The sequence below is a fragment of the Zootermopsis nevadensis genome, unplaced genomic scaffold (genome assembly GCF_977971745.1).
Source record: "Zootermopsis nevadensis isolate Lab colony 2312 unplaced genomic scaffold, Znev_1.0 Znev_ptg000018l, whole genome shotgun sequence".
Classification (NCBI taxonomy): domain Eukaryota; kingdom Metazoa; phylum Arthropoda; class Insecta; order Blattodea; family Termopsidae; genus Zootermopsis; species Zootermopsis nevadensis.
This window is the reverse complement of record NW_028259150.1, coordinates 3,204,806-3,231,511: the sequence shown is the minus strand read 5'-3', so window position 1 is coordinate 3,231,511 and position 26,706 is coordinate 3,204,806. Positions and strand designations below refer to the sequence as shown.

The 26,706-nt window shown below is 34.8% G+C and overlaps 2 protein-coding genes across 6 annotated transcripts in view; both read right to left on the bottom strand.

Annotated features, from left to right (window-relative positions):
• Positions 1-6,323, bottom strand: part of LOC110839943 (uncharacterized) — a 29,658-nt gene extending 23,335 nt beyond the window's left edge. For 3 of the 4 annotated variants that reach the window (XM_087351106.1, XM_087351107.1, XM_022084571.2), the window contains exons 1-6: positions 6,173-6,323; positions 5,464-5,635; positions 5,210-5,357; positions 3,899-4,054; positions 821-977; positions 279-382 (exon numbers count right to left, since the gene is read on the bottom strand). In XM_087351106.1, coding sequence (XP_087207232.1) covers positions 279-382; positions 821-977; positions 3,899-4,054; positions 5,210-5,357; positions 5,464-5,635; positions 6,173-6,206 — 771 coding nt within the window. In that variant the 5' untranslated portion in view covers positions 6,207-6,323. Of the gene's footprint in view, positions 1-278; positions 383-820; positions 978-3,898; positions 4,055-5,209; positions 5,358-5,463; positions 5,636-5,777; positions 6,074-6,172 lie in introns of those variants that run through there. The other variant, XM_087351108.1, reaches the window with a different exon arrangement.
• Positions 6,324-7,905: 1,582 nt separating this feature from the next.
• nes (lysophosphatidylcholine acyltransferase 3 protein nessy) overlaps positions 7,906-26,706 on the bottom strand; it is a 36,342-nt gene continuing 17,541 nt past the window's right edge. Inside the window, exons 9-10 of one of the 2 annotated variants that reach the window (XM_087351119.1) lie at positions 22,604-22,902; positions 7,906-10,133 (exon numbers count right to left, since the gene is read on the bottom strand). In XM_087351119.1, coding sequence (XP_087207245.1) covers positions 22,630-22,902 — 273 coding nt within the window. In that variant the 3' untranslated portion in view covers positions 7,906-10,133; positions 22,604-22,629. Of the gene's footprint in view, positions 10,134-17,157; positions 22,903-26,706 lie in introns of those variants that run through there. The other variant, XM_022084581.2, reaches the window with a different exon arrangement.

Genomic DNA, 26,706 nt, shown 5'->3' with positions numbered 1-26,706 from the left:
CTGCTTCCATTTTATGGCACTCACATATGAAATATTTTTAACTGCAAGCATAGAACATATACTGAAGACTAGGCTTGTATAAAAGTTCAGAGTACTGATTTAAATATGAGAATAAAAACTTCACTGATATTCTTCAAGCATAATAGGTTTCTTGACTTTCAAGCACACCCCTCCAACACTCGTACAAGGAGTCAGTGACAATTTTACACTGAAAGGCTACACTAAAATGCTGTATAATACCTCTTTATTTGAATTGTAAGTTTTAGGAAGTAACTTACCTGTCTAAAAGCTTTACCACAGGTTTCGCACTTGAAATTCCTTTCATCTGTGTGAGTTGGAAGATGACGCATTAGTGTGTATTGGTGACGAAACTCCTTTGAACCTTATCGTTAACACAAAGAAAATTAATTAATATTTATATATATTTTGGAGGATGAATGATGTAGTGTTTTAAACTTAATCACAGCCAAATGCTTCCTGTGTCCCAAACTTTTGTTACCAGTTGGTGTCCTGTTGTCCTCTTTCAGAACAAATGTCCCATATGAGAGAAGCAAAGTTTCAAAACTATTGATCAATAAAATTTTTACGTGAATTTTGAAAGTAGATATATATTAATACATTATTCAACACTTCAGAGTAACATGTCCTGACGTAATACATCAACAAAACAGTTCAGAATTTCAAAAACATCTTAACTCTGTGTAACATTAAATCTGGATTCCACTGTATTTCAAATGTGTCTATATCCATTTAGGAATAAAAAAATACCATAAAGAACATTTAAAACAACAAACTGTACTGAAATAAACAAAATACTTACATATGCCACATTCCCATATTTTAAGAGTTTTGCCATCTCTCTTCAGGTACTTTACATAATGAAGTCGGCTTCGTGGATCATTTTTATCAATTAATTTACGCGGGATATCATTTGTTTCGCCCATACTTGATATGTAATCTGATTCATTACTGATAACCTACACAACATACATAAGTCACATATTAAACAGGGTCAAACAAGCATTATATATATCTTTTTTATATCTTTATAATATAAAATTCGTGATTCGTCGTCGTCGCCAAACAATGACGTCATCAAACAATGTTACATCATTTGTTTACTCGGCATTGTTGTGTTGATATACCAACACAACAATGCTGAGTAAATAAATAACGCTTCACAACGACGAGATCACCAACTACCAAGACAGTCGCATGATCACTGCTCCAGAAGCAGCAAACCGCATTCTTGAAAATGAAGATTTGACTGACATTTGGCTTCCAAACGGCGACGTAAAGAACTAAAACATTCAGACCTATTTAAGAAATGAAGAAAAGTGAAAGAAGACGTTATAAACTATTTGAAGTACCAACACCAACAAGGTAAACTGATACCAATAATAATACTCATTCAAGTCATACTATTCATTCGATATATTACAATTACGAAAACTATTATGAAAACTGACTTTATGATCGATTTTAAGACGAAGATTTGCAAGGGTGGGGCTGGACGTAGAAAGTCGACTGACCAAGAACAGTTGGCCTCTGAACAGCAACGTAAAGAATTAAACATCAGACCTATTTAACAAATAAGGAAAAGCGAAAGAAGACTTACATTGATATAGGACACACGTAGCAAAACTTATTCAACAAGAACAGAAGAGCAAAAGAAAAACACTGAAAAACGAAGTATTAAATATCAACAGAAACCGATAGATGAAAAACGCAAAATTATCGAGAAAGAACAACAAGGACTTTCGAGAAAGCGCTCTGAAAGGAGCGCGTTGCACTAGTATATAAAAATCATTAGATTTGGAAAAGTTCTAATTGTTATATGTCTTATGCTGGACTCATATGCAAATGGTCAAATGATAGAATTCTGGTCAACTTTAATTCTTGCGCTTGCAATTCTAAACATGTTACAGATTACTGTTGTTGGTGGTGGTGGTTGTGGTAGTAGAAGTAGCAGTGGTAGTGATATTTTATTCACAAGAAGGAGTGATTATTAAAGTCACAGTTAAAGTAAATAATTACAATCAATTTTGTAAAATTACCTGACTGAAAAATCACTTCTGTTTACAGCAAAAATAATACCCATTTTTCTGTTGCAGAGAAGGCAAGCCCACAATTTTTAAAAAAACATGGCAACAGCACTAAGCTCAACTAGCTTTTGCATCTATCTGGGGGTTACTAAATCTTAGTCTTCAAAAAAGCAGTCACAAAGTCAAAAAGGAAGAAAACTGCCATCTTACCTCATACAGAGGAAAATTATGTCCAGTGTGTCCGTAAAATAATGGTGGGGTAACAAACAGCCATAGCATGATAGAGACATGAAATAAACGTCAAAATAAAGAGAAACTCTCCAAGAATCTTACCTGTTCAGTAGATTTCGATATGCGCTCCTTTAGTTGCCCTGCAGACATCAAGACGATATTCAAGCTCTTGCCATACACGACCGAGAACATCCAGTGTGATAGTTGAAACAGCTTCAGCGATCCGTTCTTTCAAATGGTCCAAATTTGTTATTTGGACAGAGAACACTTGTTGCTTCACATAACCCCACAAATAAAAATCCATTGGGGTAAGATCTGGAAAGCGTGGAGGCCAGGCTACCCACCCTCCTCGTCCGACCCATCATTGAGGAAATGTTTGGTTTAGGTAATCCCGCACAAATGTGGAAAAATGTGGAGGAGCTCCATCTTACTGGAGAATGAAATTCTCCGGTATTTGGGGCACTGCATACCCTTCTAACATATCCAGGAAGTTCTTCCCCGTCACAGTTTGTTCAGCAAAACAGAAGGGGCCAATAACTCTCTCTTCCAATTGCGTACCACACATTAACTTTTGGACAATCATGTTGATGTTCCATAATGACATATGGAGGTTCATTACCCCATATTCTAACATTATGCCGATGGACTCGTCCCGAAACATGAAACATAGCTTCATCACTGAACATAAACTTGTCTAAAAATTCCCCATCATGATCTAACCCAGTGGTATTCAACCTGGGGTACGCGTACCCCTGGGGGTACACAAAGACATTTTAGGGGGGTACGTGAAATTTAAAAAAAATATATTATTTTATGATAAACACTGAATAATCAGTAATGTAATTTATTTAATTTATTTTAGATGTAGATTATATACTATGTATAACTTGAATTATACACTAACAACTTTGGGGGTTCAAAGTTGAAGAGAAATTACATCTGGGGGTACGCGAACAAAAAAGGTTGAATACCACTAATCTAACCTATCCAGAATGTCTGTAGCAAATTTGAATCGTTTAATTTTGTCCTGTGGATAAATTTTATGTAACACCTGAATTTTATAACCAGTAAAGCGTAGTCGTTTCTTTAAAACGTTGTGAACAGTTGTTTTTGAAACGCATAACTCTACAGAACACTTCCACACTGATTTCTTCGGGCTACGCAGATAACTTGCTCGCACAGCTTCAATGTTATCGTCAGACACTGATGGTCATCCTGGACGTGACTGCTTCAGTAGGCTGCCCGTTTCTCTGAGTTATTTGTCCCAACGGCGAATGTTATTTTCGTGTAGTGGTTCTTCATTAAACACACGACGGTATTCACGCCTAACAAGTGTAACTAACTCAAACTTAGCAAGCCACAAAACACATTGAACCTTCCTCTGCACCGTAATCATGGCGACTAACAAGCTTCACACGGCTACTGACCTTGTAACTCAGCGCGAATGCACTTGCACAAGAACCTGTTTGTGTATCGAAAAATTGGAGAGTTTCTCTTTATTTTGACGTTTATGTCATGTCTCTATCGTGCTTTGTGCCAAAACTATGACTGTTTGTTACCCCACCATTATTTTATGGACACACTGTATATTTCATAGGGACTGCAAATACGCTAATACATACCTTGTATTTAATCTGACTTCGTCTACCTCTAGGGGTATTGGCTGAAAACTTCACTTGAAGTGGAGGAAGACCTTCTCCTCTTATATTGCCAATGTCATCATTTGGTTCTTCTGTATCCAAATCCCCTTCTGCTTCCATATCACCATCACTTGCTCGCTAGGAAACAAATTACAAATGCTTAAAAAATGTTCACAAAAATTAACAACAGTCCACGGCCAATCACAGCACTGGCAAAAGAATGCATCACAAATATGGCATCAAATGAACTGACTTCAATATAAGATATGAATGTTCAATGTGATTCCAAATAAGGGGTTCAAAACTAGATGTCCCTGAATTGTGTAGAATAATAAAATACTACTTTCCAACATAATTAACTACATGTGAAAAAGATGTGTGAAAACTCTGATGAAGCAGCAGAATATCAGACACTTGGCCCTGAGTTAGAGACTTCATATCTGACCTGGCACTTAGCTGGACTTTAACTAAAGTTAGTTTTTTTTCTGGCTAACTGGATTTTCATGGGGTTAATATTGCTGGCTCTCACTGGACTACATGGATGAATGTAATTGTTAACCTTATTGGACAGATTATTTTACAAACTGTGAATATTTATTCTTGAAAAATAATGTTGTGTGCTATAACATGCGCTGAGACTAAAAAAGACTGGTTCAGTTTTGGACTCAGTCTATTTGTGTATGAAAAATTACTGATACAGACCTACTGGTATTTCACAACCTGCAATAATTAATCAAATAGATTATGGGTCACACATCAGTAAATAAGCATGATTAAATGTAGTCTTCAAGGACAATCAGCCATGTTAGGTAGCTGCAAAAAACTGACATTTTGACAGCTATCTCGGTCCTCACCATCAGGCATCTGGTATGTCTGTGGAGGTCAGGATGTCCCATATATATAACTGCCTGGAACAGTTATTGTCAGAATGGGGCTAGTAGGTAGAGACACAAGCCTACCTATGCTTGGCCTCTCTTTCCCATTCATGTGTCTCTAAACCATTTGAGTAGACGGATTGCTGGGTGCCATGTACAACTTTGAGTGAACATTTTGTCTCTGTTAAAGTTATTGGGATGTAGCCAGATTTTGATTGCTTCCCTCAAGAGAAAACCTATATACCTAGTAGCCATCCCTAGTATGGAGATACCACTGAAATCAATACAGTGTGCTGTATCAATCAGTACTCTGCCACTCTTGACTTCTCTGGTTACTTAAGGTATGTGAAGTAAGTATTACATAAGACAATCACTGGAATATACGAGCTAATTTCTACACCAACTTCATTGTCCTCACCTGAATGATCTCCTCAACAACAGATGTCCCCGCTTCATCTACAATAACTGGCAACATGTGACTTGATGTATCCACTGTTTCTAACACAATCTCTTCTCCTTCGATTATTGCATTTTCATCATGTCCATTCTTCACACAGACTTGAACACTGAAGAAAATACAAATTGTCCAAATCATAGAATGTACCATATATCCCAAAACCTTCAAACTCAAGTGTAATCATAACTTCTGTTAACAGTTCACACGTCCATTACCTAATCACCTCATCTTGTGTGCCAGATATACTGCCCTCCTGGCTGGCAGACTGGTTTAACATATCCAATTCCCGGATTTTATCCAATCTGAGGAAATCTGCTTCACTATCCAACTTCCTGGGTTTGTATCTCGCTTGAATATCATTCGAAACTTCACCACCACCGTCGTCATCTGTTATCACAACATTAGTTAGATAACCATAACCACAACCAATTGAAACGTTGTTTTTAATACATCTGACGTATTTAATATTAAATGACGAGCACAACTTCACACAAAGCAAAATAGTTTTTTATAAAATATAATACTGTACCATACTACCGTTTGTAATCTTGAAAGTATTCAGATATAACCTTTCATACATATCTATAATTATTATACACAAGTCCGGAATGCTACAGAAAACTTATTGTGAAAACTTGTCCACAAATAATTCATTACTATAACAGATCCAAATCCAGTGGATCCTGTCATATTACTAAAAGTTTTATTTCAGGTTAACAAAACCTCAACAGCCATACGCTCTGTTTACACATTTATTTACACTTGAAGTAAAGGGAATTGTGAAACAAAAGACTGACGCCATTTTGAATAAAATGATCGTCTTCTGCACCAGAAACACAAGACGAACGAGATTCGTTACTACTTTTTGTACCGACAGATCCCTTTAATTCCACAGTAAATGCCCAATGTAAAGGAAGAACTTACTGGGACGTAATTCTGCTTTGTCTTCTTTATCCATGTTGATTATGTATTATTAAATCTTCAGTAAGGAACCATTATCACATCTCTGCGCGGGAAGGAACGCTACATACATAGCTAATTTGTTGCGCAGAAAAATTGAACAACGCACTGCGCATGGGCGGCAACACGGGACATTCAAATTGGCGGACGAATACGTCCAAATCTGCATCATTGCCGAACTATGTTTTATTTTTGAAATATCTACTTACGAATAACAAAATTTGTCCTTACAATGACAATAAAGTAAAGTAAAGTTTGTCCCACTATACGCCATGTAGGCGTTTGGGGTGAGTGGAGGTATAGCTCCTCTCTTCCTTGACCTCGGCACTAGATGGGGGTGAGTGGTCAGCATCACGCGTGTCTAAATTACGATAATCACCAACACCCTACAAAAAATCATAAGTCATGAAGTTTTGCTTTGATTCTAATTGTTTAATTCCATTTCTTAGCATGTATGACAAATTTTATTCATACTTGCCTTCTTACAAATAATATTTATTCTCATAATTTGTAATCATAACGTACTTTTCACTATTTGTCATGAAAAAGTAGAGTACTGAATATCACGAGACTTAAAATCCTGCATTTGGCCATCTGGGTGCCCCACAAGAATCACATTTATTAAAGAAGACTGTTAACTCATTTACATTTGTGCATATTCCATTACAGTCAATGTCGTTGCTGGGATATTTTTCAGAATTGGCTAAGATGAAATGTTACTTTCAAAATACTTTTTCCGAATTACACGATTTTCCTATTAACTGTAACCGCTCAATACACAAAAACTAGGATCATCTATTGCAAACTCAGACTTAATCCAAAATAATGTAATTAATGTACACCAAGAATGCATTAATCCAAAAAGGTCATCTGTTTGGTGAAAATGCTGCCTCATAGTTTTTGATTAAACTGCAATACCACTTGTTACATATGTCAGATCAAATAATTGATCATTCCAAGTCCCTACTTTACACTCCCTCATAGCAGGGAAGATGGGGTGTTCTTTTCTATTTATAATCTCTCTGTAGGGTTGCTAACCTAGGGACATCTAGAGTACTACAACTATGCTAGGAATGTCTGGAGCAGTGTTGGGCAACATTTCTACACTCGTGGCACACTAAATATTGTCGAAGAGTCATGGCGGCACACCAACCCCATATTGTACATTGTGGGGGGGTGGGGGGTGGAAGCGGATGGTTAATGGCATTGATTGGCCACGACAAGTTCTTACAAATTGACCCCAACCGAAAAATGTTCTATTTGATGTCCATAATTATCCACCTTTATTATTATGTAATTTACTTTAAATATATTCCTTATCTGAAATAAATTAAAACATATTTATACACATCATTTAATCCAAAATTTATTAACTATGTATTCATTAAAACTTTAAGATTCTTATTCATATTTTTATATGTAATTACTTCACAGTATTCAAATTAGTTTCCCGGGACCCAAAGATCCCACTGCATATGGAACATGACCATCATTTACAAACAGTGGATAATATATACATTTCCTGCCCATTTACTCACAAGCCTCTGCAACATCCTTAATAATATAAAAGATTGTTTGACAGAATGGAATGGATAATTCTCGTCTGCTTAAGCCTAATAATAGGCTCCATACCGTACATATTCCTTCCATTAACGAAGATGGAGACAGAATCAGGCAGCAAAACTGATGATTCTTACTTTAAAGTTAATATAAATATTTTTATTCAGACAACAAATAATATCCAAAAGAATACTCCCATTAAGCCTGCAGCAATAAACAATCTTCATACATGGTAGCTTTACAACTATGCAATATTTATTTTCCCAGCAATTCAAAACTTATTACTGCTAGATACCATACAACAAAACAGCACCACAGTGACAGCAATTAAGGATACATTTCTCCCATTTTGATTCAATAAATGAGATAATAGCAGTCTTTCCACACTACTTATCAAGAATGTGTGAAATAATCATGATCTGGTGGTTGCAAATATGAAGCCTATAATTGTTAGACCCTACATACTTTTAACCTTTTATTTATTATTAGTAGTTATTTAGAATTGTATGATATGCCCTGTTACAACACAATCATGAGCAATTTTGTGACCTCTGTTATTCTTTAACAAGATTTACTTGAAATTTAAAACAATGAAATTTTATGCCACCTGAACTATATTCAGATCAGTACAGAATAATAACCAACTTGCTAGCATTCTATGTTATGGCAGCTGCCATTCAAGACATACATATCCTACACAACTGTTGCTTTTATCACAGGGTTTCTGCAATCCTAGTGAATACTTTTAGGCAGTGAAAAAATAAATCAGTACACAGTGTAGATGATTCGTAAAAGCATAAAGTCTACACTTCAGGGTACAGGAAACCGAGCAACACAAGAGAAATGAGTTTAACTAATTCATTAGCTAATATTGCTGTATTTAATTTTGCCATTTATAAATGCATACATAAAAGTAACTGATAGATTTCAAAATAAATGCCTCTAAAATTATTACAAAACTTCCATACAGACATACAGCAGAGGTTGTCCAGTACATAAACTATAAACTGGGACTACTGAACCCTACAAAAAGAAAGTCTGGAAGTGTTTGTTCAACTAATGTATAAATCAGCTAAACTGCTATAGTAGTAGTTCCTGTAATTTTTGAAATGATGTCACTATGTAATTGAAAGTAAATGTGTTGAATATAAAACAATCAGAATAATAAAATTAAACAAAAACTACCTTATATTAAGCAAAGAATTTATTGCATTATAAATAACCACACTATTTTCATTATGTAGGTACATGTGATCTTAGTATAATATAATACTAGCACTGACGTTTTCATACGCATATATTAAAAAACATTCTTGTGATGGTTATATTATGGCAGAACTGTTGGCATTTGAACCCTGAACCAAAATGACTGATTTAATCGGCAAACACAAAAATTTCATCACAATAAGAGAATTTTATATTATTTATATATTTACTGAAAATGTTTTCTAATTTTATACATAGTGTAAAAATGTTCATCATGACACAATTTCTTGTCGCCTCTGTAGACAGGAGAATATTGTTTTAAGTGCCTTATTAAAACTGTGACTAGCCATCATCATACACCGATCAATTTGAAGGTAATAGGTTATCTAATAGCAGAACCCCAGATTAATCACCATGTGAGGAAATATCTAACATTTAAACTTGTTATTCCAATTCACTGTTAATAAATGAGTCAAAAAGTACCAATGAAATAATCAAATTACACTCATTACTGCATTGTGCTTCTGTGATATAGTTACACTTCTAATTTTATGTCTGCACATTCCTTGTTTGCCTACTACATTTGTTCTGTTATTTTAGACGTGTCTGTTTCCTTTATCACATTCTACTTTTTAAAAAGCAATAACCAGACAAAAGTTCTGGATAAACTATCAGTCATTGTTTGGAATGTATATTCTAAGCCTATTTATTTTACATTATATTCAATTATGTCTCACTCTATCCGCGTGTTTCACTTAATCAGTCAGTGTTTCAGTTTGGAAGAAACAAACACTAAACAGTTTAGATATGACAGATTTTGCAAATTTAACATAATTTCATTCTAGCAACACAATTTCATATGTATGAACTTAACTAACTAGATGGCTTACCGAACCCGAAGGTTCATCACCGAATTAACCAAAGCCCTCCACCGGACCCTGTCCTGGGCCAACAAAATCCAGTCTCCTTCAACTCCTATCTCCCATAGATCCCACCTGACATTATCCTCCCATCTATGTCTAGGTCTCCCCAGCGGTCTCTTCCCTTCAGGCTTCCCAACCAATACCTGGTGAGTCAAATTCTAAGGTGTTCATAAGTATGCCACTCCTCTTGTGTAACATTTTATGCTACTATGAATTAACCCAGTCATCCTTGTTGGCTGCAACCAATAAAATTGGACATAAAACAATAACTTTCCCTTCAATTATATATATAAATAAATCCAGGTACATAAAATATCTCACTTTGTAAACTAGAAGAAAGTTTTTTATATACTTTTCTTAACTTCAGGCACATATACATGTACTGGTGCACAGATATTAAAACAAATGTTAAAGTTTTGTAAATCAAGTTTACAAGCCACAATGGTATGAAAACTACAAGAAATTAAATTGAAATCTCTACATCACAAAACGAAAGTAGTTATTTTTCTGTTTTAAAAATGAAAACTCTGCTGTTGATCTGAAGAATAAAAATATCAGATGAAAACATAAAAATCACTCATAACTGTAAAACTGGTATAAGTATGTGAGGAAAAGAAAAACCTCATCATACTGTGTCAAGAATAAAACCTGGCACATTCTGAATGTGGAACAGGAGTGCCAACCATTCAACCTGTTATTCAGTAAACATACGAAATACGATGCTCCTCATAGTTCTCAATACATTTTACAGAAACATAATAATTTGCAGATAAGAAAATTCAAGGTGAATTTTTTCCTATAAACAACAGATTTTGAGTAACATACTTAATGAGAGTAAACTACAAATATTTTCAGAAAATAGGGTCATCCTACTACATAGAACACAGTAACAGTAGTAGTAGTAAAACTATACTATAGCTTGACAAACAATAAACCACAAGCCATCAAATCAAACTTATTTTGTCAGTACTTCAATATATCAAATTCCCAGAAATGCCATACTGACTGGAGCCCATGACAGTCTAGTTAACACAATACAAGACACATGCATAATAACTGATGCTGATTTGTCAGTTACAGAAATCAAATTTAAAAGCCATACTCATAAGACTCCTATAAGATGTGTAAGATGTAATATTATTACAAAAATTGCTGCAACCGGTGTGGACTTGAGGGTAGTGTTATGGGTAAAGGAATTTCTCTTAGGACGTTCGCAAAGAGTAAGAGTGGAAGGACAGCTATCTCATGAAGTCAGGGTAACGTCAGGAGTGCCGCAAGGGAGCGTATTAGGTCCCTTGCTATTCCTAGCTTATGTTAATGATATTTGGAAAAACATTGATTCAAATATACGGCTTTTCGCTGATGATTGTATAGTATACAGGAAAATAATGGATAGTAGTGACATTGATAAGTTACAGACAGATATGAATAGATTATGGGAATGGGCGGTAGAAAATGAAATGAAGATAAATCCAGGTAAAAGTAAAGCAGTCAGCTTCAATAGAGCTAGGGTGAAGGATAAGCTGAGTTACTTTTTTGGGGATCAATTAATTCCAGAGGCAAATAGCTTTAAGTACTTAGGAATACTTATTCGCAGTGATCTGAGCTGGGCAGATCATGTGAATTATACACTAATTAAAGCATGGAAGGCTCTCCATTTCGTAATGCGTATACTAAAAAAGGGAAATAACAATACGAAACGTTTAGCTTATACGTCGCTAGTGAGACCGATACTTGAATATGGAGCTGTGTGTTGGGACCCTTACAGGGAAGGACAGGTAAGAGCACTAAATCGGGTGCAGAAGAGAGCGGCTAAATTTGCTAATTTCACGAACGAATCTGGTTGGGAAACATTGGCACAGCGTAGATTGATAGCCCGAATGTGCGCCCTTTTCAAAGCATACACGGGGGGCCGGGCTTGGAAAATGATAGAGGATAGATTATTAAAGCCATGCTACCTGGGCAGGGACGATCATACTCGGAAAATTAGGACTAGGAAACAAAGAACGGATGTAGGCAAATATTCCTTTGTAAATAGGACCATAAGAAGCTGGAACCAATTACCTCAAGGCGTGCTAGAGTCTTTCCCCTGTAAATTAGGCACCTTTAGAAAGAGGGTCAGAAAAGTAGTTACAAGCTAAGGGTTATTAAGTTGGGAATAAATGGTGATAAGTGAAGTGAAGTGAAGTGTCTTAGTCTCCAAGTGATGAAGGGCTGTAGTTCTTTGGGATAAAATTTTCATGTACTGAGAACGGACTTTATATTCTACTCTTAAGTATTGTGATTAATTAGTGGATGTGTGTTTTTTTATTGTGTGTCAGATGTTTTATTTTGAGTGTGGTATGTTGTATTGTTGTGTCTCATTGTATTGTTGTGTGAGTGCATCAGTTCATGACGTTCGTAATACATTACAGTTATTGTCTTATGTCTAGGTGGTATTAAGTTCTTTTTTTTAAGTTAAGTACTTGAGGTTGGATGGTTTTGTAATTTATGAGTTGGTTGATTTTGAGTGGGATGTGTTGTTTTTGTTGTGTCCTTTTTTATTGTTTTGTTCTGTCTCTGTGTTGATGTATCTCATTGTATGTTGTGTCTTATGGTTTTTGTTGTGTCCTTTGTTTATTGTTTTGTTGTGTCTCATAGTGTTGATGTATCCCATTGTTTGTGTGTCATATTGTTTTTGTTGTGTCCTTTTGTTTATTGTTTTGTTCTGTCTCTGTGTTGATGTATCTCATTGTTTATTGTGTCTTATTGTTTTTGTTGTGTCCTTTGTTTATTGTTTTGTTGTGTCTCATTGTGTTGATGTATCCCATTGTTTGGGTGTCATATTGTTTTTGTTGTGTCCTTTTGTTTATTGTTTTGTTCTGTCTCTGTGTTGATGTATCTCATTGTTTATTGTGTCTTATTGTTTTTGTTGTGTCCTTTTGTTTATTGTTTTGTTCTGTCTCATTGTGTTGATGTATCTCATTGTGCTGTTCTGTCTCATTGTTTTGTATGTTATTGTAGGACACTGCCACCGGGTATAAACCCATTTGCAGTCAATAATAAATAATAATATCATTACATCAAACAGTTCTTCTAAATTACTAATCCTTAACCTTGTTTTCATCAACACCCATATGTTAATGTAACCACAACCTTTAACAAAACAAAGCAATATTAAAAATATACCTTGTTATATTACAAGTGAGACTGTTTTTGCAAAATGAACTGTAGCTGTTAATTACAAATCATGACAATTATGTTTCAAATTTTATGCCTGAGAGTTACTGTTACTATGCACTGTGAGAAAAAGTGTGAAACACTGAATTCTGAAGAACAGCTGTCAAGAACCCAGTATAAACTGACCTCTCATCTGGGATTGGCAATCAAGCACCTGACACTTTACTGCACGGCAAGACATAGGGAAGAAATGTATTACTGAAAGAAAGCCCTCAACATGGAAGTAGTATGTGCCTCCAAAATGTTTATACCTACAAATTTACACAGTGTTACAATCCAGAAAACCAACATTGACTGATTAAATCTTGTATGAAGCAATAAACACAAAAGAAAATATAGGGAAAATGAAAGATAATTAATGCATGGATATTGTAATTGTTACCTTAATAATCCACAATAAACATGTCTATCATGATTAAGTAACAATAAGTATCACTAAGTTACCTGTTCATCAAAAGAATAAATATCAATACACTAAGAACAAAAAAAAATACAAAACAGTAAATAATAAAGCATTACAAAATTTCTTGCATTACTAACACAACACTGAGAAAACATAAAAACAGATAAAATCACAAACTATTAATTACTCTTTTCAAAGTTTTCATGGCAATTTTAATAATATGATGACTTGCAGGTTGTCTAATATGTTGACTGAACTGGTAAAGAAACCACTGTCATCATATTATTAATTACTCTGTTCAGACTCATTTTCATTTAAAATCCTATCACTGCACATACACAAGGGCCAGATCATCTTTCATTCATTAGATGTTAACAATACTAAGAAAGAGAAGATCACGACCATGTATTAAACCACAAGCCAACTTTATCACAAACAAGTTCTTTGTGATCTATTACCCTTTGCAAGTAAAGCTGTAACTTGTATATAAAAGGGAATTTGTCTGTGGTCTATATCAACTATTCATATGGCACTTTAACACGTCACAGAGCTATGAACTGAGCAATGCAGACCCAAAATCTATAGATTAATAAGAGTCCATCATTATGCATTTGGTTTAGATTTAAGGTAAAGGTATACCTATAACTTAGTAAGCACCATGCCATGAAGTCATATAGAGTGGTGGAGGTATAGTTCCACTCTTTCTTGACCTTTGCACTAGATGGTGATAAGTTTAAGTTTAGATTTATAATACTTATTTCTGTGAATTACAACTTGCATACCATATCAGCACAAGCAACATCTGGTAAGTAAGATTACAGGCCCCATAATAAAATTTGATAATATACGAACCTGAAAAAATAAAATTAGAAGAGAGACACAAGCAAAATTTTACAAAACCATGGCTAATGTCACTGTACTTATGTATGGCTCTGGAACATACAATGATAAGAAAGCTAAACATAAAGCGGAAACAGCAGAAATGTACCTTTTACATACCGTAAGCAGTGTGTCCCTATAAAATCAGAAGAGAAGCATAGATATAAGGAAAGAATTAGGTATTTTAAATTTAAATTACAAATTATAATATTACAAACAACAAAAAGTCTGTCTTAAAAAATAAAGAATGAACAATTTTTAAAAAAGATGCTATTATATAAAACCAGAGGGAGAAGAAGAAATGTGAGGAGACCCATAATGTAATGGAGTGATCAATAGTAAAGTGGATGGAACAGGCCTGAAGGCCCAACTTATGAACATGATGATGAGATACAACACAGTATACACTAAAAACGGAATCAGCACTCTAAAATCTTACTTTAGATACTAAACCCATTTTCCAAGTTTATAAATAAAGTACTTGAGCACAGATTCTGAAGCAATTCTTTACAGCAGTAATTTTAACTATCCTTTTGATTATCATCTCTTCATCTGATGCCTTTCTTTTTCCATTCTGAATATCAAATATTAATAATGGATCTGGTTCACAAAAATCCCCTCTTAAATTTTACTGTGGAGTTAATGCAATTTCTTCCCATTTTTATGTGTACTAAAATAGTGGGTTACTTATTGATTTCTTAAGCACTTCTATTCTGCTATGAAGACTACATCTCAACCAGAAGTAACCTTGTAATCAACTAGCACCTACAATCTAGTAATTATAGACAAAGCTTAGTAATATCAGCCTAATCAGTTTGAGTTCCAGTGTATCCAGAATTTGTTATTCAAGACTCCATGAAAAAAATGTACTAGAGAATATTGAATATATGGAATCCAGTATCCTTTAACTGAGTCTGGAGGACATTCAATCTCATTTTTGCTACAAGATATTTTATTCTGGTACTTGCTGTTGGACAGAAAGAAATGTACTTCCCATTAGAAATCTTAAATGTCATGTAAGGAATGCCTTAAAGTATCTCATTCTCTTTATTTAAATACAAAGCTGTCCTGTTATGTAAAAAATTTTCATAGACCAGTGTCTTATTTATAACAATTATCATAAGAAGGGAATTCTGTTCAAAAATGAGTCTTCTACTCTCCTTGCCTCCCTCCATCACTCTTTTAAGTTTATTGTATTGCTAAGAATAGGCTACAAATTTTAAATGTTTACATGTATAGTTACAGTATGTCTATTGAACCTTTTACTCTGACATGAAAATGTGAGACAGAAGCATTATGCATTTTTAACTGTTCCTATGTTTGTGATGCAGTAGTTACGCAACAGACTATAATATTCTTGTCTTTTTCAAGTAACATAATAACTGCTTTAAATAATGTTTCTAAAAGTACCACTCAAATTAAAACATGAAAACAACAGTAATATTTAGATGAACTTGTTATTTTGTAACATAACACTGAAAAAAGTTTAAACAATTGCATACTCAGTGTGCCTACAGGGTACAAAAACTCAGCTTATAATTTTGTTTAATGTTTACCTTAAATTTGAAGTCACAAAATGCAAAGTATTTCACAATCATACATCTGAATGTGACATAAAACAAAAGGAACTCATAAGAGATTTAAAAAAGACAATATATTGTAAATGTGTTTACCTTGTAAATTCAGCTTTGAACATTCACTTATGTACGAACAAAGTGTGTAATTAGGAACACATAAAGAGACATTAAGCTCTTCTGGACCATCATAATACAAACAGGAAATATGAGAATATACTTTATTTAGTTTCACATAATAATGTAACTAAACTCATACATGCATGTAACCTCATGTGCAATGTACCACACAGATCATAATCAGTTATGTATATGGATTATAAATTTTATGAACAAGTCACGTATCATAATAATTTTGACCACAACTTCAGATATGTATGAGATAATAAATCGTTAACAATTTATTTTACTCCAGTTACAAAATGAAAATAATTTAACAAATAACCAAAAATAATTTATATCTTAATTGCATCATGCTTGTGTTCCTCAATACAATACTTTTATTTCCGTCGTTACACAAGCTTATTGTTAAAAATCATATAAAATTTCACATAAAATTGTTACATTTTAAAATTGACGACATGTTTCGATATACAATTCTATCATCGTCAGGTCTATCAAAATTAAAATTAAAATCTGGTGTATCTGTTGCTCTGCTTATATTGCTTTTGTTTTTATCCGTTTTTATTACATCTCAGGCTTCTTCCATTTAATTTTGGAGACGCGCCTGGGTGCCTATATCGGGTTGTGTGTGAGGTGCGTGTCCGTTGTTATTGCTGTCTGCCATTCAATAACAACGGACACGCACCTCACACACAACCCGATATAGGCACCCAGGCGCGTCTCCAAAATTAAATGGAAGAAGCCTGAGATGTAATAAAAACGGATAAAAACAAAAGCAATATAAGCAGAGCAACAGATACACCAGATTTTAATTTTAATTTTGATAGACCTGACGATGATAGAATTGTATATCGAAACATGTCGTCAATTTTAAAATGTAACAATTTTATGTGAAATTTTATATGATTTTTAACAATAAGCTTGTGTAACGACGGAAATAAAAGTATTGTATTAACCAAAAATAAATATTAACAAAATGAAATATAAACAAAGCAGTTAACTAATTCATAATAACAAAACAAGGTATATAACAAAGAGTATGAGCAAATCACAAGAGACAACCACAGAGAGTATATATATTTTTGCAGAAGTGACAGCAGCTTTATAAATCAATATGAATTTAAGATTAATTTAACACATAATAACACATTAAATATAAAACAAAACTGACATCAAAGAGAAGACAAGTTCCGGCCTTGATGTATCCACTTCTGTAAAACATTTAAACAGTGCAACTAAAATTCTGTAGTTTCAGATGCTGCAGAACATTTAAGAAACAAAAGGTCTAGAAAAATTTCTGAGCCCAAGTAACATGGCTGCCATGTGGAAATTGTCAATGATAAAACACTACAAAGTACAAACACTGGGTTGCCTCCAATGGCATAATGTTAAAACCAAGTTTCCAAAAAATATGTCCACTGTTTCAAACATTACTGTTATTCTTCAATACTGATTTGGTAATTAAATATTTTTCATTTCAAATATACCATAGAAAAGAAACAGACCATTTGAATGACAATGTTTTGCAATAAGAAATGATAAGTGCTAAAAACATAAATTATAAACAAAAAATTACACAAGTGTTTAAAAAACTATGCACTTAAGCAGCATACAGACTTTGTACAAGCGAATATCTGTACAAAAAGTAAAATTACAACAAGCTTTTGGTATATCTTGTTAAAAATCACAGATTTTTCACTGCATAACAAAAATTTTGACCTATTATAGAAGGCATGTATCTAAATGGCTTTGGCTTACTGTGTGATACACTTTAAACTCAGCAACACTGAGAAATACATGAAAATTTCTTCTCATACTGAACCTATAAACTGGATAATACAAGACATCATGTGTTTAATTAAATTTTGTGATAAAATTATATTTTACTGCACATGTATTGCACTCTTTCTTCTATATAAGACAATTAACTTACCACAAACAATTCAACAGAGAACTCCATATCATTATATACTGTGTAGGATGTAAAGATATTTCTTGAGATCGTCATCTATTTCATTACAATTACAATAAAGATTTTATGAAAGTACCTAAAAATCTTCTCATTACTCTTTAATATTTAGAAATTTAACTTTAAATAATCAAACTGTCAATACCTATAACCTTGCAAAAGAATTTTCTACTGCCTCAATGTCTTATATTGCTATTTAATAAAAACTTCACTGATCCAATTTTATTCCATATAATAATGGACCATCACGACTCAAACATACATTTTTTTTGTATAACTATAAGTGAGCGATCTCTTTATTCCTCTGTAGTTAGTATTGCTCTTATCAAAGGCAAGATATGGCATACATTACAAACATTAGTATGTTCATATTAGATACAGTAACAAAAATGTGCAGGAATAAGATGTCACTGTACTGAAAGTTTTCTTCTTTTTCATATAAATTACATGAATTGATTAGTCTATGTGAATAAGCACCATAGCATCAATGCAGATAAAACGAAAGTTCCATAACTTCATGCAAAAAGCATAAGAAGAGGCATGGTTTGTAGGATTTGAGGTTTTCACGGCAGTGAGTATGAAGATCGCTGTCTTCTGGGTTGTTGCGCTGTGCAGTCTGGAAGATGTCCACATCTACGAGGCTATATGGTGCAACAGCCCAGAAGACAGCAATCTTCAGAACTGGTTTATTTAAAACTCCAGCCATCTTTGCTTACAAGCACTCAGGCAATAAACCTCCACTGACTAGTCCAAGTAATACACATTGATTCAAATAGGATATTTAAAGTGCCCTCAGAGAGGAATGAGGGGGAATGATAATGAAGGAATCTGTAATATTAACTGGATTACTCTCATTAAGCTTTAGGTGATTTTGAAATAACTCTGGAGTTGGTTAGTCAGACTCTTTCAGCAGTGGTGGCAACCCTGGGATTATGACCCTGTTTGGGGTCGTGGGTGGCAGTCTTGGGTCAAAGAAATGTTGTGGAAAATTTGAAACACTATAAACACTTTCAACACATATTTTACACAAGGCAGAAATTTGAAAATAAGTTGTGAAATTGTATACATGTTGTTTTAGTTAGAGTATTCATCTAAAAATGCTTCTCACTAATACTGAAGTATTCTTGTTACAAAATCAGTTATTCTGCAACAATGACTGGCCATATTTATCTTAATATACCTCTTGTTTTTGTTGTTATTGTAATTGTAGGGATTCATGTGTCGGAATTGTAAGGCAATAACAGAGACAATATGAGATACAAAGCAGACTTGTAAGTGACCATTATAAATAAGACTGATCTGCTGTATGACCATACTGCCTGGAATTTCATACTGTGCTTTACATAATCCAATTAAGTATCACAAGTTTTAAGGGATGCATCCTGTTGTGTGTCGACCATTGGGTTGGCAAACCATCTACACCAGTGGTATTCAACCTGGAGTACGCGAAGACATCTTAGGGGGTACGTGAAATTTAAAAAATTGACAGTGGAACCACGGTTCCGGAGAATTTGACGTAAATACGTCTCTCTATTTAATTTATATTTACATCTCTGTAATGTAATGCAATGTAATGTAATGTTATCTTCAATGTCATACATCTTGTTACGAAAGCGGATTGTTGACGGCAGTAATATAACACAACAATGCCGAGTAAACAGATGACGTTTCCTAGGTAACATAACAATGCACACAAGCTGACCATTGTTGTCGGTCCATATTTACACATTGTTGTCGATTTGTTGATACTGTTCTTACACATTTTCGTTACACATTTTCGTTACACATTTTCCTGTCACTTTTTCGTTACACTTTTTTGCTGAATGACCCTTCCGTATAGACGTGTTTACGTCAAAAAAATATATATTATTTTATGATAAACACTGAATAATCAGTAATGTTATTTATTTAATTTATTTTAGATGTAGGTTATATACTATGTATAATCTGAATTATATACCAACTTTGGGGGTACAAAGTTGAAGAGAAATTATATCTGGGGGTACGTGAACAAAAAAGGTTAAATACCACTGATCTACACAACAATTTTTGATAATAGTATCTATGTACATTAAGAACCCACTACATGTTTCAACCTTAACTGTCATCTTCAGGTGGGTTTCTTTGAGAGTTTGAAACTAATATATATAATGCTAAATTGTACACATATCTTCTGTTGTTGACTTCACCACATAATGGACTGTGTCTTAAGCAGCTTACCTATTTAAGTAGAGCAGACAATGTACAAGCAGTTACTAGTGAAAAGATATAGTTGAACTCTGCAGTTCAACTACACAAAATAAGTACAGAATTTAGCAGTCATATCTACTAGTTTCAAACACTTAAAGAGAACCACCTGAAAGATGACCAGTTAAGGTAAAAACATGTAGTAGATTCTTAACAAACACTGAAACTATAAACAAAACTGTTGTGCAGACAGACTGTCAACCTAACAATTGAGTATAAATTTGCACACCACTAGTGTTGGGCAATAAGTTTGAGAAACATATTACTTGCTCCAGTGCCTGCTATTTATATTGATGCTTCATTTTTGGCAGGCTTGTGTATCACTGTTGTTATGCTACAAAGAAACTGAGTGATTTATTTATATACCAATTTAATACTGTATAAGTTTATCTATGTCAACTGACATGTTACTAATAACCATTTATACCATACCAAGATCAACTAACAATTAAAAAAATCAGAAAATACAAAACTGCCACTAAATTTTAAAAACAGCAATTGGCAAGAATAAGAAGTACTTTTACATGGGTTCATTCAATTGGTCATATGTACACAAAGCAACCTTGCTTTGGTTGTTTCATTGTTTATGTTCAATGACTGGATTTCTGATGTTCATTTCATGCCAATGAAATACTAAAACATGTATCAGTATGGTGAACTTCATAAAGGCATGGGCAGTATTCCAGACTTCATGTGGAGGTATATTTTAAAGAGCAATTTCATCCATTAGTACAAGACTGGAAAGCACAATGCCCAGGATCCAAGCTAAATTTTTTTTATTAATTATTGTTTCTTTCATTTGAAGAATCTGAATAAACACCAACATCTAAAAATATTTGTAATTATTTCAGTAAAGATAATAATTGACACCCAAGATCCAAACTCACGTTGTGTACTGACATTTTTACTTTTTTCTTTCAAAGATATAAACATAAATAGGGTGGGGTCACATAAGAAAAGTTGTTAAAATGTGAGGTCATGGGTAAAAAAGGGTTTGCGCACCACAGCCTTATAGGACACGCAGTAGTACCGCTCAGTTGCTTTCTACATGAAGTCTATGTAGTCAGCAATACAAGCTATCCTTCACTCAATTTACCAGCTAATCATTCAGTACAGTACAGAGTTGAGTGCACCCACATCGACTTTAAAACAGCCTCGTGTTCTTGGGAACATGTTTAGAAGTAAATACGCTGAACATTTTGCAGAATTAACACAAAAGAAAGTAGGTTAAATTAAACCCCATACTTGTTTAAAAAAATTATTACCAGCAGTATTGAGAAATAAATGTGGCAAGCAAATACATATTTGTAAAATTACAACAACAAAATTTAAAACAACAAAATTTTAGGTGATAAAACACTTTTGTACACTATTTGGGGATGTAACACCATTTACTGCTGATAATTTTAATGTTCTTTCTGATCCAATTTACAATAACCTCATGTTACATACCATGTATGTATCTCATATCCTGTTTTATGCAAGTGAACTGTTACTGGTCTCCTTTCATGTCATCTACATGAGTGGTGTAAAAATCCATCTACACATACTTAATTTCATATTCTAGCAATCTAAACTCTGTACAGTGTATTTATTTTAAACAGTACTCTATTCTTCATGTTAGTGATAACCTTAATCAAGGGTAAAACGATGTAAATACACTATGACCCAATTTGAAAGAATCAAGAATGCTTGCCAAGATATACTTATTTGGTTATTACTGTTTCCCTGAACATTAGGTTCTGAAACAGTTTTACACTCCTGTACGTAAGGTGGCCAATAATACCTATATACCCACATCACTAATCACTGATCACATGTCTAAATTGACGTACGTAAATGGGATATCACAAAACACAACCTATCCAACTTATGAAAGACCACTTTTTGAGCATAACCCAGGTACCCTCAGATATGAGTGTAATGAAATTAACACAACCAGCAAGAGACTGACTGCTATGTCACGGGCTGTATGCCAACCACAGGTCATTGTATTTGTAATTTTCTGTTGGCCACTTTGTTGTACAATGTATAATGCAGTATTTTTGCAAACAGATAACAAAAAAATAATATAAAGATATAATACTGGCAGTGTCTAGTGTTTGACGTGGTTTACGTGACAAGTCTAAAGATTAAAATCAGTGGGGTAGATCACACTTAATTTTAAAGAACAACAATAATCATATAAACAACAGGTCCTGGGTTGCAGAGGTTAATGAAATCCTCAAATGAGTCCAGGTACTGTTATAAAAGTAAACACACTGTATTTTCTAGTATGTATGGCATCCATACCTTCAGGATCATGTTGCTATATACTTTCACTCTCGGTGAGATCTTCTTAGCTTCCACAATTTCAGCAGTTTCTTCACAAATGGTGAGTAAAGTGGCCAAGGGAAGAATACAAAATGACCAAAATAGTAAACAGACATGTACACATGGTTCCAGCGTGGATATGACAGCAGAACAAATGGAACCAGACAATATCCCATGAACACAAATGTGTACAGCTTCAGCACCAACCATGTGAGAGGGCGAAGTACACCATGCCTGAGAAATTCTTTAATTTCACTTTGTTCAAGCATTGCCTCCAACTGAAAACATCAAAACATCAGAATTAATAAATATGTATAAATAAGGCTACTTGATTAACAGGAATTTCTGGAATGAACTTGCAACACATATATTCCTTCAAATGGTTTATTTTGTATGATGAGGCTAGCAGGAATTATAGAATGATAATTACACAATTAGGAATCCAATGTGTGCCCAAATCAGCATTTAAAGATTATCTTCTAGATAACTTCTTCTTCTTCCGTTTCTTGACCGTTACTTCGGTCTTCCGGTGCCTAATATTTTCTTCCATTCTTCTCTATTTTCCCATCCTTCCGGAGGTAGTTTCCACTCTATCATGGTTCCGAGGCTTATTTTTATTAGGCTTTTTTAGCATTGGGGTTTTTTCCGACGGGTGAGGAGCTGGCCCACCGCGTCAACCCCCAACCTGGAGGACCAGGTGTTTTTTTTTTCAGGGTGTTCTTCCCCTAGCCTTTGAAGAACCAATGATAACTCCTTCTACTCAGCAAAATAAAAGTACAAAAGTAAAGCCGCCCCACTATACTCCATGTAGGCACTTCAGGGGTGGGGAGGTTATAGATCCTACTCATTCTTAACCTCAGTACTAGGTGGGGGTGACTGATTAGCGTCACACCCCAGCCACACTTTACCCTCTAGATAAGAGGCTGGGTGAGCTCCATAGCTGGTATGGACACAGAGGCTAGAGAAAAAATCTTCTGCTCCCAATGGGGATCAAACCCCAGTCATCCACTCCGCAGCCAGTCACTATACTGACTGAGCTGTAATTTACTTTAATAAAAAATTCTTGCATACTGTAAATATTCAGGAGGATGATAATGCTTGGTACAATTTAATATCCTTACAAGATATATTTATAAGGATATTAAATTATACAGAGAAAAGGTAATTGTCAATAAATAGCTGTAACAACCACATAACTAACTAACTAGATGGCTTACCGAACCCGAAGGTTCATCACCGAATTAACCAAAGCCCTCCACCGGACCCTGTCATGGGCCAACAAAATCCAGTTTCCTTCAACTCCTATCTCCCATAGATCCCGCCTGAGATTATCCTCCCATCTACGTCTAGGTCTCCCCAGCGGTCTCTTCCCTTCAGGTTTCCCAACCAGTACCCGGTGCACACCTCTTGTCCCATCCATGTGTGCTACATGCCCAGCCCATCTCATTCTTCTCGACTTAATCACCCTGACAATACTGGGGGAGGAGTACAGATTTTTAAGCTCATCATTATGCAGTTTTCTCCACGCCCCATTGTCTTCCCTCTTAGGCCCAAATATCCTCCTCAACACCCTGTTCCCAAACACCTGCAATCTGTGTTCCTCCCTGAGTGAGAGACCATGTTTCGCACCCATACAAAACAACAGGTAAGATTATTGTTTTGTATACTTTAATTTTCAGGTTCTTAGAAATCAGACAGGAAGACAAAATATTTTGAACTGAGAAGTAGCAAGCATTTCCAGAATTTAATCTCCTCCTAACTTCCTCATGAGTGTCATTTTCATTTGTTATTGTTGTTCCCAGATATTTGAACTTTGTAACCCTTTCAAAGGACTTATTAGCTACCTTAAGATAATTTTGCCCACCTGTCTTCTGAAGACGAGATACTAACATGTACTTAGTTTTTTCTGAATTTACTTCTAGCCCCACCTGTCTACTAGCCTCTAGTAAAACTTCTGTGTTCCTCTTTATTGTATTCATATCGTCCCCCAATAAATTAACATCATCAGCATATGCCAATAGCTGATGTGTCCCATTCAATTGCAAACCCTCCTGCCTATCTTGGACTTTCCTGATAGCATATTCTAGCGCAAAGTTAAAGAGCAAGGGAGACAAAGCATCTCCTTGTTTTAGAGCGTTCTTGAGGAAGAATGTCTCAGATACATATTTACCTACTCGAATTTTGCTACAGGTTTCATTTAAGCACATTTTTATTAGACTCACTAGCTTCTTTGGTATACCAAATTCAATAAGAATATTATATAACACTTCTCTCTTCACAGAGTCATAGGCTTTTTTGAAATCTATAAATAATTGATGTACAGTCCCACCGAACTCCCATTTTTTCTCTAGTATCTGACGAATCCAAAAGATCTGATCGATCATTGATCTGTTTCGTCTGAACCCACACTGATGATCCCCAATAATTTCATTCGCATATGGGGTTAATCTTGCCAAAAGAATGTTTGACAGAATTTTGTATGAGGTTGATAGCAGCGAAATTCCTCGGTAATTACCACACTCAGTCTTGTCCCCCTTCTTATGAATAGGAATAATTATGGATTCCTTCCACTGTTGTGGCATCTCTTCCTTATCCCAAATTAACTGAATAAGCTTATGGATCCTCATATGCAACCCTTTGCCATCTGCTTTAATTAATTCGGCTGGAATCTCATCAATTCCTGGAGATTTATAACTTTTCAACTTCCCAATGGCTAGTTCCACTACATCTAAGCTAGGTTCTGGCACCAACAGTTCAGCTGTATGCATTTTAATCTGTCTAATATCACCAGTCTCATGAACATTTAAGAGCTCGCTAAAGAAATTTTTCCACCTATTCACAATTTTTATTGGATCTGCAAGCAAATTGCCACTATCATCCTTTACCAAACTGGTCTGGGGTTGATATCCTTTCTTAAAGTTATTAATGCCTCTGTACAGGTTTCTGATATTTTTTTCCTTATTATTTGTCTCAAGTTCATCAATTTTGCCCTTCAGGTATTCCCTTTTCTTATTCCTAAAGGTTCTACTAGCCTCACGTCTCACGTTACATAGATTATCCGCATTTGTTTTATTTGGGTCCTGCAACCATTGAAATTTTGTTTGCTTCCTTCGATCTATTAATTTGGAACATTCTTCATCAAACCACGGTTTATTTTGCTTTCTCCTGTAGTATCCTAGTTTCTCTTTCGGTGAAATTTTGATGCAGTTTCTGACATTTTCCCACTCCCTGTTGATGTACACACTTTTATTATCTTCATTTGTCTCTAAAATTTGAAACCTATTCAAAATTTCAACTTGATATCATTCCTTTGCCTCTCTCTCACTTAATTTTTTCAAATCAAATCTTTCTGTGTCAAAATTTTGTTTAGTTCGTCTACTTACTGAAAGCCGCTCCCTCACTTTTGCTACCACCAGATAATGATCAGTGTCACAATCTGCTCCTCTGAATGATCTCACATCAATTACATTTGTCTGCCTTCTCTTATCTACTAAAACATGATCTATTTGATTGTGTGTTCTGCCATCTGGAGAAGTCCAAGTGTATTTATGAACTAAGTGCATGGAGACTCTCCCTGCCTGTTGTGGGTTTGAAGATATCCTCCCTCCCAATTTTTGCATTGAAATCTCCTAGCAGAATTTTCATGTGATACTTGCCAAATGTATCAAATACTGATTCCAATTCTTCATAAAAGCTATCCTTTATATCATCGCTTTTGTCCTCAGTTGGGGCAGGATAATGATGTCGCACCAACGTCCTTCCAAAATCACGTAAGACACCGGTCACTAACAAATTCTACTCTCGTAACTGCTGCCCTAATTCTGCTATGAACAAAAAAAAAACCTGTCCCTAACTGATGATTGTCATTCCCCTTTCCATAGAAAAATGTAAAATTGTCCACTGGGATCGTGCCCTCCCCCTCCCATCGCACCTCCTGCACTGCCACTAAGTCTAACTTATAATTCTCTAATTCCCTACTCACTGATTTCAGTGCCCCAGCCCTATAGAGGCTCCTAATGTTCCAAGTACCAAATCTCATGTCCTTTTCCAATTGCCGTGGTCGTGCCAAAGATTCCATCCTG